The sequence below is a fragment of the Pogona vitticeps genome, chromosome 6 (assembly GCF_051106095.1).
Source record: "Pogona vitticeps strain Pit_001003342236 chromosome 6, PviZW2.1, whole genome shotgun sequence".
Taxonomy (NCBI): domain Eukaryota; kingdom Metazoa; phylum Chordata; class Lepidosauria; order Squamata; family Agamidae; genus Pogona; species Pogona vitticeps.
The window spans coordinates 37719237-37735071 of NC_135788.1; the positions used below are offsets into that span (position 1 = coordinate 37719237).

The window sequence follows — 15835 nt, forward strand, 5'->3', positions numbered from 1 at the left end:
TTACTGGAAAAGACAATGTGGCTAGGAAGGGACAGGAGTAAGACGAGAGAACAACCTAATATGAGATACGGTATTGTTGGTTTGCAAGATCTGAGCAGAGCTGTTAATGATAGGGCATTTAGGAAGTCAGTAGCTCATATGGTAACCAGGATGATTTAATGCATATATACACAGAACTACATTAAGTGGTACATAAGTATGCATCAGATTTCAGCGTTTATTTAACACAATCATTTCTGGTGTAACAACAGCAGTATACCATCTGTGATATACCATCTCCTACTGCCAACAGTGCAGCAACACGCCTGTTCCTTGGAATAAGTGGTCTTGCCTGTGTTGGCGAAGTCAACAAAGAGGAATTTGCTCATTTATGTGTTTTGGTGTCCAGCTTTAATGTAAGAATGCTCAGAGACACAGAAAAGCATGCAATAGTATGAGCATAATAGAATTGAGTGGCTTCTTGTTATTCACAGGCTGTAATAGCAAGAAAGACTTCTATATTCAGGACATAATAAGTACTTAGAAAAGTTCTGATCCTCACCAAAGAGGTATTGGCACTGAAAAAATTGACTGCCACAAGATTCTTCACTACTGCAGAAGAATGAAAAGACCAACCCTTTTTGTCATCAGCATCAACATTAACACATGCATGCCAGAAAACCTTGTGCCTTTTGCTCAAACAGTTTGTTTTCTGCATAGACTACAAGACTTTCTGTGCATATTACAAGATTCTCTAAACAAAAAAAGGGACAATATGCAAAACAAAAACCAAACAACCCTAAATTTTTATCTAATCTTGCTAGGTACAGAGAAGACTTTTCATTTTGCACTGTGAGAATGAAATAAGGGGAAATTTGTAATCCTAATATAGAGCTCTGTTTCTTATTAGACATAAAATGTTCTTATACTGCAGTTGCAGTTTGTCCTAGTGTTTGCTTATCAATCTAACTTCTCTAACCTATGTTTACAATAACACAGAGGTGAAATTTTCATATAATTTCATTTAACACTGAATGCTCCTTGGGATCTAAAGATTTTCTTCTTAAACCTTGTAATGACTTAGCTTGTTTCCTGAAATTAAATTTCAAACAAAAGTAGGGCTCACACAGTAGAACGACAGTGTGGAGGCAAAGCCTTTTATCTCTACAGTGTGTCAGTGCATTTGTCTTCACATACATATTATACCAAGCATTATATAATTACTATGATCAAGGTTGATGTTAATAAGATAATTTAATGAGCATCCAGTGCTGTGCTCTTGGGCATTGGGAGAAAAAAAAAGTCAGTTCTAGCCTTCTGTCTTTTACTTCATGCTGCAAAGATGGTTAGTTGCTGTGAAAAATCTTATCTGAATAAGAAGGAATAATGACAAGGTGTAAATTCAGATGAATTATGCAGTCAAATGTGCAATGTGTAGCATTTGTAATCATTAACGCACTATGGTTAGCTCTGTATTTGTTTCACCAATTTCTGCAAGTTAGAAATACTTCTGAGTATTAGGAAAACAGTATTATGTATGTTGCATGTTGAATCTCAAAGATTAGCCTAAACCAGAACAATCTTGTTATTGAAGTGGTTAGTTTGAGAAATTGTGGCTAGAGGGCTGTTCTAGATGACAAATGTATCTCTAAATTGCTTCAAGTGTGTAGTCTCATTTTTAAAACGTGTACTATAGTTAATCACCAACATTTTTGATAATATATTGCTTATATAGGTATATATAATACACACATATATGGGTGAGCTGAGGTACTTGGTTTTTCATTTCCATAAGTAGTGTAGAGGAATGGGAAACAACACATTACTTTAATTAACTGGCATAGGTTTTGTAGATAAATGATATAGTTGAATTGATTACTGTATCAATACTGTGGTGTGCAGATTGCACAAACAAACAGACTATGAGGTTGCACAGCAGAAGCAAATGGCTGCTGTTGCTAACCAAGGTGACTAGATACCTGTTAATGGTTCTTTAGAGAGCAAGTGCAATAATCTGGGTACACTTTATATTTAATTTTTATTTTATTTAAAAAATTTCTACCCCATCTTTCTCCTTAAAAAGGACCCAAGGTGACTTACATTATTCAAAGATCTTAGCACCCAAGCAGGTTAATAAAGGGAGCAACGGTCCTTGAGATAGCTTGGGCTGAAGCCATTTAGGGCTTCATAGATTACAACTAGTACTTTGAATTGTGCCTGGAAACGGATTGGCAGCCAGTGAATTTTGGAATTTTGGATTGTATGATTCCTGTGACCAGTCCCCAGTTAACAATCTGGATGTTCTATTTTGGACTTGGTGGAATTTCGGAGCACATTCCAGAGGCAGTCCTACATAGGGCACATTTCAATAATCTAGTTGGGATCTAACTAAGGCATGTGTCACCTTGGCCAAATGAGACCTCTCGAAAAATGGACGCAAGTGGCACACTAGTTTTAATTGTGCAGCAGCACTCCTGACCACTCCCAAAACCTGGGCACTCGAGATCAGATGAATCCAGGAGCACCCCCCAAGCTGCATATCTGTGCTTTTAGAGAGAGTGAGACCCCAGTTTGGAAACAATGATATACAAGTAGCATGTTAGAAAGTAAATAGTTACTTTTGGCAATAATGATAATCACAAATTACATTCCTTTTTTGCATAGAAGAAAAACATTGTTTTCTTATGAGAACAGGATATTCCTACTTTACTTGGGTTGCACCAAAAACTACTATTTCTATCCTTCCTTCTTTCTCTGTTCTTTTTTAAAACCTAAACACCTGCTTTTCCTTTTTTTCAAACTGAAAGTCCAGTTGTGCAGTTCCCTGTTCTTAGTGCAGCAAGGTAAAACCTGGTGGGGAAGCTTCCTGAAAGTACTAATGACAGCAGACCCAGGAAAGTCTCTCTGCATTTACATGTGCAGAGGAGGGAACTGTATTCTAGAACAGAATTCTGAAATTGAGGAATTGGCATAGAAGAATTCAATAATTGTAGATTAGAAAAATTCAGTATTTCTAGAATTTTGTTCTAGAATCTAGAGCACTATATCAAAGCTGTAAGATTCCTGACACATTCAAATGATACAGATCTAGGGTGCTCCTGGAAACATCTTCTGTGATCCTGGGAACATCCAGGAGTCTTCTGTGAAAGAAGGCCATGTCATGCCAACATCAGCAACAATGTACTTTCATGTTCACAAAGATGGATGAGCTTCCCATTGCATGCATCAAAACAACATTTATTGAGGAACTCTTGGAGATTCAATCCAAAGAAGTAAATTTTTCGATCTATGATTCCGACAAAGGGGACTGAATAGTTTTGTTTTGCCTGTGGGCCAGACGTTCTTCCCCCCTTAAGTCAACGTTAAGTCCAGACTTGGGGGCTCTATACTGTATTGTTGTTTGTTTGTTTGTGTTTTGCTTTGTTTTTTGCTGTAGATCTAATGGTGTTTGGCCAGCCATGTTCAAGGCTTACTCTGTGATGTCCTTCCAAATTCTGATCCAAGAAAATATACAGGAATGCCATATTTAATTTGGAGACATAGAAACACTGGAGCAAAATGGTTGCATTGTAGAACTTGGAAAAATTCTTTTAAAGCTTTAACACCTAAATTAGTTAACTTCTGTCATGTGTATCCATTGTCATTCTGAGGATGTCATTTTCTTTGAAAGGCAGTAATAATTCTTTTCCTTGTAAACTGTGAAGTCTTTATAGAACATGCAGGTTAATGGATTCACTGAGCTGCTATTGATTTTCCCCTTTTTTCACTATTCTAGATGCTGAAGAATATCAGCCCCCAATATGGAAATCATACTGTGAGTATCATATTGCAACTCAGGGATGGGAGGAGGGCATGGGATCTTATCTGGGAATGAAGCTCCTAGATATCAGAAAGTCATCAAGCATGATCCGGAAGACCAAGTGGAGATAAAGCAAGCAGAACTTCTGAGAGCAGAAATTGTGACTGTGAAAGGATGAGGCAAACAAGGATATAAAGAGCTTGTGTTGAAAGTAAAACTTTTAAAATATTCCTACTTTTGAAGTAGACACATATAACAGTGCACTACACAGGGCTGCTGGGATTCCTTCTTGCTTTTTGCCTTCTAGCCCCTAAAAGAGATGGGATGACGTTTCTAACTCATTGACAGTACACAAAAATGAGGAGCACAGGAATGGAACTTAAGGCTATATCTAGGAATACTGTATAATGATTGGCATAAAGTACAGTATAATATCTGAGATGCAAAGAAAAAAGATTTCATACAAGGGCAGATCCTTGTATGATTCCAAGGGCAGCTTGTAGAAACTAAGTTTAGTTTTTCCTCCTATCACAACTTTTAAATGTTATGGACTAGAAAAATTACATACTGCATATAGTTTCTGAAATGTACTGTACAGAAACTTTACACCAATCAGTTGTTTGGAATTTAAAAGATTTTCTTCTTCATATGTCTGATTTGTTCTACCATTTTTATTCTTGCACAGCTAAATCTGCAGTGAGTTAGTTGATGAAAGCACTGCCTTAAACTTTGATTGCAGTTCTTAGACCTTTTATTTGAGACAGGTCCCATTGATTAGATTGCAGCTTTTGTTTCTGGCAGGCTGTCTTTTAAGTTTCTGAAGGTATATTGAATAAGTTGTCAGTCATCTCTTCAGTGCTGAAGAAAGCAGCCTATATTTTGAATATTTAAAATGAAGAAATCTGAAGTACAGGAATATGCTTTGGTGGTTTTCAGTGATTTTCATAGTTTGTGCCTGTCAACATTAGAAGCAGGTTGGTGCACAGTTTAGAGGCCAGTTTGGTAGTTTGGGAAGGATTCTGGTATGGTCTGTGGCGATTCAGCCTATTTCAGTTAGTAACTGTATCAGATTTAATTTGTAAATTCAGATTGCCAGTACTTCCATTGACTTTCAGTGGAAAAACAAAATGGCTGTAACTTTTTTCTTTTCTTTTTCTTTTTCGTTTTCTTTTTCTTTTCTTTTCTTTTTCTTTCTTTCTTTCTTTTTTCTTTCTTTCTTTTTCTCTTTTCTTTTTCTATCTTTCTTTTCTTTTCTTTTCTTTTCTTTCTTTTTCTTTCTTTTCTTTTCTTTTCTTTTCTTTTTCTTTTTCTTTTTTTTTTTTTGCATTCTGATGCACATGATATTTGGAGTTCTGATAGAACTTAAATTGGGAAGTAAATGTGCCAGATTATCGACAGACTGCTTCAGAGGTTTTCTTATGGGAAGACATTCAAATTTTGGTCAGTGACTGATGTGAAACTCTGAACTCACATTGCTTATTACACCTGTCACGGTATAAAGCCCAGCTCCACCTCTTCCCACTCAGTTGCTCATTCACATAATCTGTTTCCATAGTCCTCACCCCCACAGTCTGTTTTCTGTTTTAGAGATTTGAATCACTGAATGGGTCCCAAATGCCTTTTGGTTGCCCTGGAATCAAATCTGCCCATTCTTTTCCCATCCTGATACCATCCAGATTGGCCCAGATCAGAATTATGTGATTTGGAATTCTGGATTTGGCTGAAGCCAATAGACATCTCTAATTAAAAGCCACTATATATGCCCTTAATGTATCAATATTTCAAACAAAACGACAAATACACTGTTTTTGTTCCCCCCTTCTTTTGGGTGACTTGCTTGTTAGTTAATATGTCTTTCACACAACACACTATTCTTCACAAATCTACCTGTATGTAATTTGCTGTTAGAAGATGTGGTGATGGCCACCACTGTAGGTGACTTTAAAAGAAGATTCATAATGTTTGTAGTAGAGAGGTGGAGATAACGAGGGTCTGGCCCCACTCACGATTCCGGGACGACAAGCCTGTCTGCTAGGTTGAAGAGTGGCTCACAGATCACAGTCTCCAGAATCATTGGAAGGCTCCGCTGCAGTCACGGCAGCAGGGCAATCGTGAGTGGACCGTCCAGCCCCATGGGGCCGGACCCTCATTATCTCCACCTGTGGGGAGATATTTGTATTTGTATACGAATACCCCCATCTCTAGTTTGTAATTATCAATGGCTACTAGTATTCATAGCCATATATTATGCATTAACAAGTGTGCTGTGCTTTGTCCAGATTAGAAACCTAATAGTCCCATCCTTGCACCAATGTGTTATGGGACAACATCACCTAAGCCCGTTGTTACACAAAAGACATTTTTATCTCATAAAATTAAAGAAAGATAGTGGGCAGAAGATAAACTATTTCATTTGTAGGCAGAAGGAAGGAGTCTCTTGGTTGCAGTTTATATGGCATACCTAACTGAAGAGTCCACCAGATACCCAAGTTCATGTAGTACTAAAAGCTAATAATTATTAATGTGCCAAAGTGGGACTTTAAGGAAATCAATTTCAAGACATAAACAATCCATTTACTTAGAATGGTCAATCAATGGAAAACAGAATATTTTTTTAGTTTCTATCCTTTTATTTTTGTCCTTCTAGGACAAATGAACATGCAGTTTTTAAAATATTACCTCTCAATATCCCAGTTTATTGTTCTATTCATGGGCATTTGGCCATCAGAAAAGGCAGCTGGGCTAAATAGACAGTTCAGCTGATCCAGGATGGCTGTTTTTATATTGACATCTCAAACATGGAATTTTGGGCTGGAGAGCTGATTAGGTTGTAAATCATGAGAAATCTAGGTGATCTTCCTTGACAGGCAGTCAGAAGAAAACCCACTGAGTTTTGCCTTGTTTTGACATAGTCAATAGAACTGGCCACAAAGGTTCAGTATTTAGTAACCTGTTCAGTATTTATGCACGTGCAGACCTCCCATTGCAACATGAGGTGCTATTCATGCATAGTCAGGTACACAAATGGCGACTCATGGAATCTGGCAACTTCAACAGTTGGATTCTACATGTGTAAATGTGAACAAGATACTGACCAAATAATTAGAGAGACTCACCATTAAAATGAAGAAATCCAAAGTACAGTAATATGCATTGTTGGTTTCGGAAGACTCACCATTCAACATTTTTCAGTGGCACAAAAGGCCAATATGATTTCATTCATCTGAATTTATAAACCCTAGAAATGACTGAAATGCATACATCTCATTTTGGAATAATTATTGTCAAACATTCTTGAAGAATTCTTGGAAATCACAATTAAAGATGGTAAATTATCACCACCCCCCAGTATGGAATAGATTTCTTCTTTCTGTGGTTTTCTGAAGCATTTTTCCTGAGCTTTTACCCCTGGTTTCCTGTTAACCTACCATTGTGAACAGCATGTCCTGGCCCATTTCCTCCTTGTCCCCATGTGATTATGGTCACTTCTTCCATTTCCTTTAAACCATGTGCCAGAAGGAGCACCAGATGCAGGGTGGGAAGGGGAAGAGCATCCCTCAAAACTTTATGAATTCTCCAGATGAATACCTACATAATCCAGGCTGCAAGATTTGTCATAAGTGTAGTTTGCCAAAGCATCAAATTCTTTGTAAACATACATAGGTAACGTACAGTTTCCAGAGTTGTGTAAACAGGAAGTTTTCTCTTCATTATTCATTTATTTTTTGCATTTATATCCCACATTTTCTCAAATGTACTCAAGACAATGTATTTGCGAAGGCTTTCACGGCCGGGATCTAATGGTTGTTGTGGGGTTTTTTGGGCTCTTTGGCTGTGTTCTGAAGGAACACGGCCAAAGACCATTCAGAACACGGCCAAAGAGGCCGAAAAACCCACAACAACCATACTCAAGACAGCTTACTACTGAAACTAACCTGAAGAAAAGAGATGGAGGTATGATATCTATATTACAGTCCTTCTGTATGCTTTATTTTTTTCCCTAAGCCTGCATGTCCTGTGAAGGAGTAACTGAAATAAATAAGGTGTTCAGATAAGAATTTTACAGAGAATGGAAAAATAGTATTGTTTCCATAGTATAGTATAGAATAGTATTATTCTTCAGGGCAAAGCTGTTTTAAGATTTGTATCCCATTATGGTCTGTAAACAAGCTGGTTCCTGAAGGATTCTGGAGCAGTTCAAGCTGTGTCTTGGGAAAATTCCCAGAAGCATGACTTAGATGTATTGCAAGAGTTACTCATATATTGTACATAGCGTTCATTGGATATTGCCCATGACAAGTACTTTTTAAAAGGAAGGTTAAAGTATCTGAAAAGATTGATACATGTCCACATATGTGCAGATGGACTTTTTAAAGAGAAAGTTTCCCCTGGAGAGGAAAATAAATACACCCGAAACTGCAATCTGGTTTGATTATTTATAACATGCCTTGAATTTTCTGTTTATTGTATATTGTATAGTAAGTTGCATCCTTATCGGGCCCTTTATATTCTTTAGAATCATCATTAGAGATGGGCATGAATTGGGGGGAAAATGGCAATTCACCACGATTCATAATCCATCAAGGTCAACGAATTGTGAATTTACATTTTTCTGATGAATTGATGAATCAATTTGTCAATTCATCTTTATTTAAAACCTTATAAAATGCCCCCCCCCCAGACACCTAAAGACAGCAAAATTGCAGATACGCTTCCCCTAACTCTCTTCTACAAGCCCTGTATGTTTTTTTGAAGATTGAGTATACAGACAATGTGCCCTGCCCTGGGAAAGTGTCCTTTAGCAGCTGGCTTGTAGCAGTGCTGAAATTTCCCCCAAGCCAGATGCTAAAGGGTACTTTCCGGGGGGGGGGGCTTTTATGTTGTTTAAAAGTATAATGAAACATCACTTTAAACCTATTGACATCAGACCCCGTGAGCCAAGGGGCAAAATTACATTTTCTCCAGAAGTGGTGTCATTCATAGACCAAAGCCAGAGTGAGGCAATGCTCCCACTTCAGAAGCAAATATCTATCCTGGTTCTTTCTTTAACTTGTATCTGTATGAATTCTAAATACATCACTAAACAATTCCACCTTCAATCCAATCTCTTCCCTTCATCTGAAATAATCTGAAGCATTTTTTCTTAAACATATAGAAATAGGTGTTAGTATTAACTGCAGCCTTCTAATTATGGGTTTTTTTATGTTTGACAGTATACCAGTTACAGCAGGAAGCACCTCGCCCCAAGAGGATAATTTGTCCTCGAGAGGTCAGTCCAATTTTATCTACATCTAGTTAAACTGAATGTATTGTCATCGACTTGTTGATAATATTGGTCTTCACATTTTCATGTGTGCTGATGTTGGTATATATTTTATCATCCACAAACTGCATTCAAAACTATTTTCTTAAATGTAAGGTGAACATTTAAATCAACATGTGTAATGAACCAGTATGTAATTATAAGCTTTTGGTTACTGATATAATTAAAGTATTTTAATACTGTGCTAATAATGTCTTTGTCTTTATTGGCATATTCTTTTTTTCTTCTTCTCTGGCATATATCATGTGTGATTTGTTTCCAGAAAATGCAACGCTGTTCCTCTGGTTCTCTCAGATTCCATTTTTCATATGAAAAGATTAATTTTGACAAATCATTCAAATTACTATTTATAAAGTGTGGTGTTAGTTGCATGCAGAGACACTTGCTATGAAACACAATGGTTTAAGCTGCATTTGTTGTTATATGTTGCCAAGTCAGAACTGACTTAGACTGAACCCAAAGTAAGTGAGGCATTTAAGGAGTCATTTTACCAGCTCCCTCTCCATCCATGAATTTCCATGGCAAAGCTGTGGAATCAAAGCATGGATGAGCAGTTGCCTCAGGAGACAAGCAAAGGAGGGAAGATGTGGGACACAATCTTTTATTTTTCATTTTGAATGCATGGATCACCTGAATCCAAACAATATAATTTTTAAAGGGACAAATGCACCAAAATATGATTGAGTTATATTAGATAGCCAAGGCTCCATCCTTCAATTATATAAACAAAAATTATTTTTCTCATTGTTCAGAATGATGAAGTGGAATGTTGTGTATTACTTTTGGAAGAAATTATTTTTTTCCTGAAAGTTTCATTTTTATAATAGTTTGCTCTACATGCAGCTTCTGGGTTTGGCACAATGTTAGAGCAGTGCTGGAAGTCTCACTGTGTTGTAGATTTCGGAAATTGCTGACCATTGCTGAACAAAAGCCATGTTGGCCACAATGAGACATTTGCTTGAAATGTCCCTAGTGAGTACAAAACATGTATTTCCTAAATGGTACTGTTAGGAATAGAAATAGGCAAACAAAATACTTTCATAATTATTTCTATGTCTAATTACATGTGGCTTTAAAATAAAACCTGTTACTACAGATAGTAAATGTATATTGCAGTGCATTTTTGCCATCATCTGCTGTAGCTTTTTATGAAAGTTAAAATGGACCAATGAATTAGCCTTTTTATTCTATATTTCACTTGGAGGCAACAGGCACCCATCTCCAAAGTCTAAATGAGTACAAGCAGTAATTCAATTCAAAGGATCTAACTTTTTAGAGAAGTACCTGTGCTAGTCTATTTCAGCACAAATAACAAAAACAAAAGTATTGTGACCCATTTAACAGCTTTATTTCAGCGTTAGCTTGAATGTGTTACAAATGGCTCTCTCAGACTCATAAAGTACAATATTTAGTGTATTCGCGAAGGCTTTCACGGCCAGGATCTAATGGTTGTTGTGGGGTTTTCGGGCTCTTCGGCTGTGTTCTGAAGGTTGTTCTTCCTGACCCACAACAACTGCAATATTTAGGCTACACATTTGCATACATAACATACCTAGTAGTTACAATAGGAAACAAGAAAGATGAGAAAGAGGGACAATCACATTATTGTTCATCAGTTTCAATTGTTAGTCTAAGGCAGTGGCTCCCAATCTTGGGTAACCCAGATGTTCTTGGACTGCAATTCCCAAAAAGCCTTTACCACCAGCTGTTGGGAAACACTGGTCTAAGACAACAGTGTTCCTATTGTGTCTGCTTGGGTACCATTGTAAAATGAGTGCGAATGAAGCTACTAGCCTGTGGATGTCTGCAACTTTTACGATTGTCTTTTCAGGAGGTCCTTTAGTTTTAGCAAAATAAAGTAAAAGAGCAGATACAGTATCAGATTTTGACCAGGGAGGCACAGACCTAATTTATAGTCTCAGCCTTGGATGTTCTGTCGTGAAAGTGGAAGTGTTTCTTGATTGACTTCAAATGCATAACAACTTTTGGATCAGTCCTGAATATTTTTTTTTAATCTTGAAGAAATCTGTCATTACAAATAGCATAAGACCAGACTTCCTGAGCCTATTCCATAGATCAATTGCCTTGACATCAATAGTGGCTGAAATTCTACTGCAGATTATTAAGCAGTCTGGGAGCATACAGAACAGGGTTGTTATTGTGCAGCATATGGGTTGCATGCAGTCTCCAGGGGCATTTTTGCAGAAGTGGTAACACCCCCAGACTCCAATGTTTAATAAAAAAAAGTTTGAAAACATACTCAGAAAGTCTTTTTGTGCACTTTGGTATGTGCGGGAATCCCCCCCCCCCGATCAGCTTTTTGTTCTTTTCAGGAGATTGGGTGATTATAGTGACCAGCGTGATTTTTGTTGTTGGTGTATTGTTGTGATAAGGGGGAGAAATGATCCGTCACTGACTGATGTGTGTTCTTAGCTGGTCTTTTGTGTGCAGTGATCACCGATCCTGATCCCACAGCTATAAATACTCAGTTATCCTACAAACTGCACCAGAGCACAGAGTTCTGACTCCTGTCCTCTGAAGATGCTGGCCACAGAGACTGGTGAAACGTTAGGAAGAAAACCCCTCAGAACATGACCAAACAGCCCGAAAAACCTACAACAACCGTTTATTGATTGAGTTTCTTTTCTGGTCGATTGAGGGAATTTTGTAGAAAGATTAAGTTTTGCTTTCAGCAAAACATTCCCACAGTTTCCCATGTTATCCTTGTTGACTTTATGATGAAAGATGGGTTAAAATAAATCACTGAATTATAGAGTCATAGAAAAGTGAAGTTGGAAGGGGCCTACAAGGCCATCAAATCCACCCCCCTGCTGAATGCAGGAATACAATCAAAGCATATCTGCCAGGTGATTATCCAAGTTTTTCCTGAATGTCTCCACTGTTGGAGCACACACCAGCTCCTGAGGTAACTGGTTCCACTGTCGTACTGCTCTAACAGTTAGGAAGTTTTTCCTGATATTCAACCGAAATCTGGCTTCCTTTAACTTGAGCCCATTGTTGTGTGTCCTGCACTCTGGAATGATCGAGAACGAATCTTGTCCATCCTCTATATGACAGCCTTTCAAATATTTGAAAAGTGCTGTCATATCACTCCTCAGCCTTCTTTTCTCAAAGCTAAATATGACCAATTCTTTCAGCTTTTCCTCATAAGGTTTGGTTTCCAGCCCCCTGATCATCCTTGTCGCCCTCCTCTGAACTTGTTCCAATTTATTAGCATCCTTCTTATAGTGTGGTGTCCAGAACTGGACCCAATACTCAAAGTGAGGCTTAACCAGTGCTGAATAGAGGGGAACTAGAACCTTGCGGGATTTGGAAACTATACTTCTAGTAATGCAGCCTAAAATAGCATTTGCCTTTTTTATTGCCACATTATACTGTTGGCTCATATTTAGCTTGTGATCTACGACAATTCCAAGATCCTTCTCGCTCATAATTTTGCTGAGCCAGGTAATCTTGTAACTGTGCAATTGATTTCTTTTTCTGTACTTACCATTCCATACAAGGTGCAGTACTTTGAACTTATCCCTGATGAATTTCATTCTGTTGCTTTCAGCCCCGTGCTCCATCCTATCAAGGTCATTTTAAATTTTGTTTCTGTCTTCTAGGGCAGTGGTCCCCAACCTTGGGCCTCCAGATGTTCTTGGACTTCAAATCCCAGAAATCCTGGCCAGCAAAGGTGGTGGTTAAGACTTCTGGGAGTTGTAGTCCAAGAACATCTGGAGAGCCAAGGGTGGGGATCACTGTTCTAGAGTATTCGCTATTCTGCCCAATTTTGTATCATCTACAAATTTGGCAAGCATTCCCTGCAATCCCTCATCCAAGTCATTATTAAAGATATTTAAGAGCACCAGGCCCAAGACTGAGCCTTGGGGTACCCCACTTATGACCTCCTTCCAATTAGAGAAGGATCCGTTTATCATCACCCTCTGAGTACAGTTCTGTAGCCAACTGTGTATCCACCTGACACTTGATCTATTCAGACCACACCTAGTTAGCCTGCTAATCAGGATATCATGGGGCACTTTGTCAAAAACGTTGCTGAAGTCAAGATATACTACACATACCCTCTTTCTATCATGAAGGTTACCTGATCAAAAAATGAGATCAAATTAGTTTGGCAGGATTTGTTCTTGACAAATCCATATTGGCTTCTAGTTATTACTGCATTGTTTTCTAGCTGCTTGCACAATGACTGCTTTACAGTCTGTTCCAGAGACTGATGCCAGGCTGACTGGCCTGTAGTTCCCAGGCTCCTCTTTTTTGCCCTTTTTGAAGATAGGGACAACATTAGCCCTCCTCCAATCCTCTGGCATCTCCCCCATTTTCTGTGATTTAAAGCAAATACAGTGGTGCCTCACTTAACAAGTGCCTCGGTTAACGACGAATCCGCTGTTTCGCTTACCGATTTTCGCATAGCGATCTTTTATAAACAGCTGATTGGCAGTTCCAAAATGGCCGCCAGAAAAAATGGCCACCCGCTGTGTTTTCGCGCTGATTCCTCGCATACCGGGCAGCGAAAATGGCGGCCATATGGAGGATTTTTGCTTAAAGGTGAGTTTTAAGCCCATAGGAACACATTAAACTGGGTTTAATGCATTCCTATGGGCTTTTTCTTTTTGCATAGCGACGAATCCGGATAACGACGATTTTTCCGGAACGGATTATCGTCGCTATGCAGGTCATCACTGTAATGAACAGCAGTTTTGAGAGTTCTTCAGCCAGTTCCTTCAGTACTCTCGGATGGAGTTCATCCGGCCCTGGAGAATTGAACTCGTTCAAGGTGGCAAGGTATTCCTTGACTATGTATGAATCTCCCGCTGCAATCCTGAACCTCCCCCCCCCCTTGCAGTTCCAATTTGTTTGGAAGTTCATAGTCTGTCTTATGGAAAAACACTGAACTAAAATAGGAATTGAGCACCTCTGCCTTTTCTTTGTCCTCTGTTATCATTTTTCCATCTCTATTGCGGAGCTGTGCCACTATGTCTTTTGTTTGTCTTTTGCTACTCACATACCTGAAGAATGCTTTTTTAAATTGCTTTTAGCGTCTCTAGCTAATCTCAGCTCATTCTCAGCTTTTGCCCTAATGTCATCCCTTCATTTCCTTGCTACATCTCTGTACTCATCCTTGGTGGCCTGGCCTTTTTTCCACTTCCTGTACATGTCTGTTTTTGATTATTAGGTCCTCCCTGAGCTTTTTGTGTTGGCCACACTGGCCTTTTTTGCTGCCTCCCACCTTTTTTTCCTCTTGGAATTGTTTGTAGTTATGCCTTTAGAATTTCTTTTTTAGAACCTTCCACCCTTTTTGGACTCCTTTTTTTGTTAGGACGCTACTAGTTTTGTTCAAATCCATGCCTGCTTGACCAAGTACATCCAGTGAGTGTTCATTGATGGCTCTTCATTGACCTGGGCACCTAAAGTGAGGTGTTTGAGGGCTCTCTCCACAACCCTGTGTAATTCAATATTTTTATGAATGAAATGTAATGAGATGCTTATCAAATTTATAGATAAGTAGTTAGCACGACTCAAGATGATCTTGACAAATGGGAACACTCAGCCAAAGTAACAAGATGAAATTCAGCAGAAATGGGCTTAACTTTGCATTTAGGTACCAAAAAAATCAATGGCAGAAGTGCAGGATGGGAGAGACCTGGTTTGGAAGCAGTCAGCTAGTATGTATGAAAGGATTCTAAAAAAGCTGATGCATTGCATTGCAAACTGAATATGAATCATCAGTATAATGTCACTGCTTAAAAAGCAACTGAAATCTTAGGCTGCATTTGCAAAAATGTTTACAGTATTCTATTCAGTCATTCTTATTTGCACAGAAAATTCATGCAAAGAGGGGAGCATTCTAGCCCTGCCTCCATCTCCGTCACTGACTCGTGTGACAAGTGTCCATGGTTAATGGAGTATCTTTGCTTCAGACTCATGACCCTCTACCTGCAATGGAACTGAAGCAGAGGCAGTGGAGCTATACTACTCCTCTTTTTCATGTGAGCTTGATACACAAGTAAGAACAACTGAATAGAGCTCTTGAGTCAAATTGGTAAGAAGTAATCATTCTGCCCTGTTCTGCATATGTCAGACTAAATTTGGAGTTGTGTGTATAGGTCAGCAATTAAGTGAGACATTGGCCAACTGGAACACATCCAGAGGAGGGTGACCAAGATGGTAAGAGGGCCTGGAAACCAAGTCCGTTGAGGAATGATTTTGAAAGAGCTGAATATAATTAGTGTGGAATAGAGAAGATTAAAAGGAGACATGAAAGAGATCTTCAAATATCTGAAAAGCACTCATGTGAAATAGAGAGCAGTGCTGTTTGCTCTGCTGCACCAGATGGCAAAATGAAAACTGATGAGTAGAGACTGCAAGGAGGTACCTTTCAGTTAAGCATTAAAAGAATCTCCAGAACATCAACTTGCTTCTACAGATGCTGGGTTCCCATTTGCTGGAAATAGTCAAGCAGAGTCAGCACAACTATCTGTAGCAACCTTCCTGCCCTGTGGCTCTTGAACTGGGCAGTGGGTAGTCTAGATCAGTGGTCCTCAACCTTGGGCCTCCAGATGTTCTTGGACTTCAACTCCCAGAAATCCTAGCCAGCAGAGGTGGTGGTGAAGGCTTCTGGGAGTTGTAGTCCAAGAACATCTGGAGGCCCAAGGTTGGGGAACACTGGTCTAGATGACTCTTTCAGCTATTTAATTTCTAAATCTGAC

General features: G+C 38.7%; 1 protein-coding gene across 1 annotated transcript in view; it reads left to right on the forward strand.

Annotated features, from left to right (window-relative positions):
* The window catches only part of CHN2 (chimerin 2), a 147333-nt gene that overhangs the window by 44932 nt on the left and 86566 nt on the right, over positions 1-15835 (forward strand). The window contains exons 2-3 of the mRNA XM_020780416.3: positions 3755-3793; positions 8992-9047. Coding sequence (XP_020636075.1) covers positions 3755-3793; positions 8992-9047 — 95 coding nt within the window. The remainder of the gene's footprint in view (positions 1-3754; positions 3794-8991; positions 9048-15835) is intronic.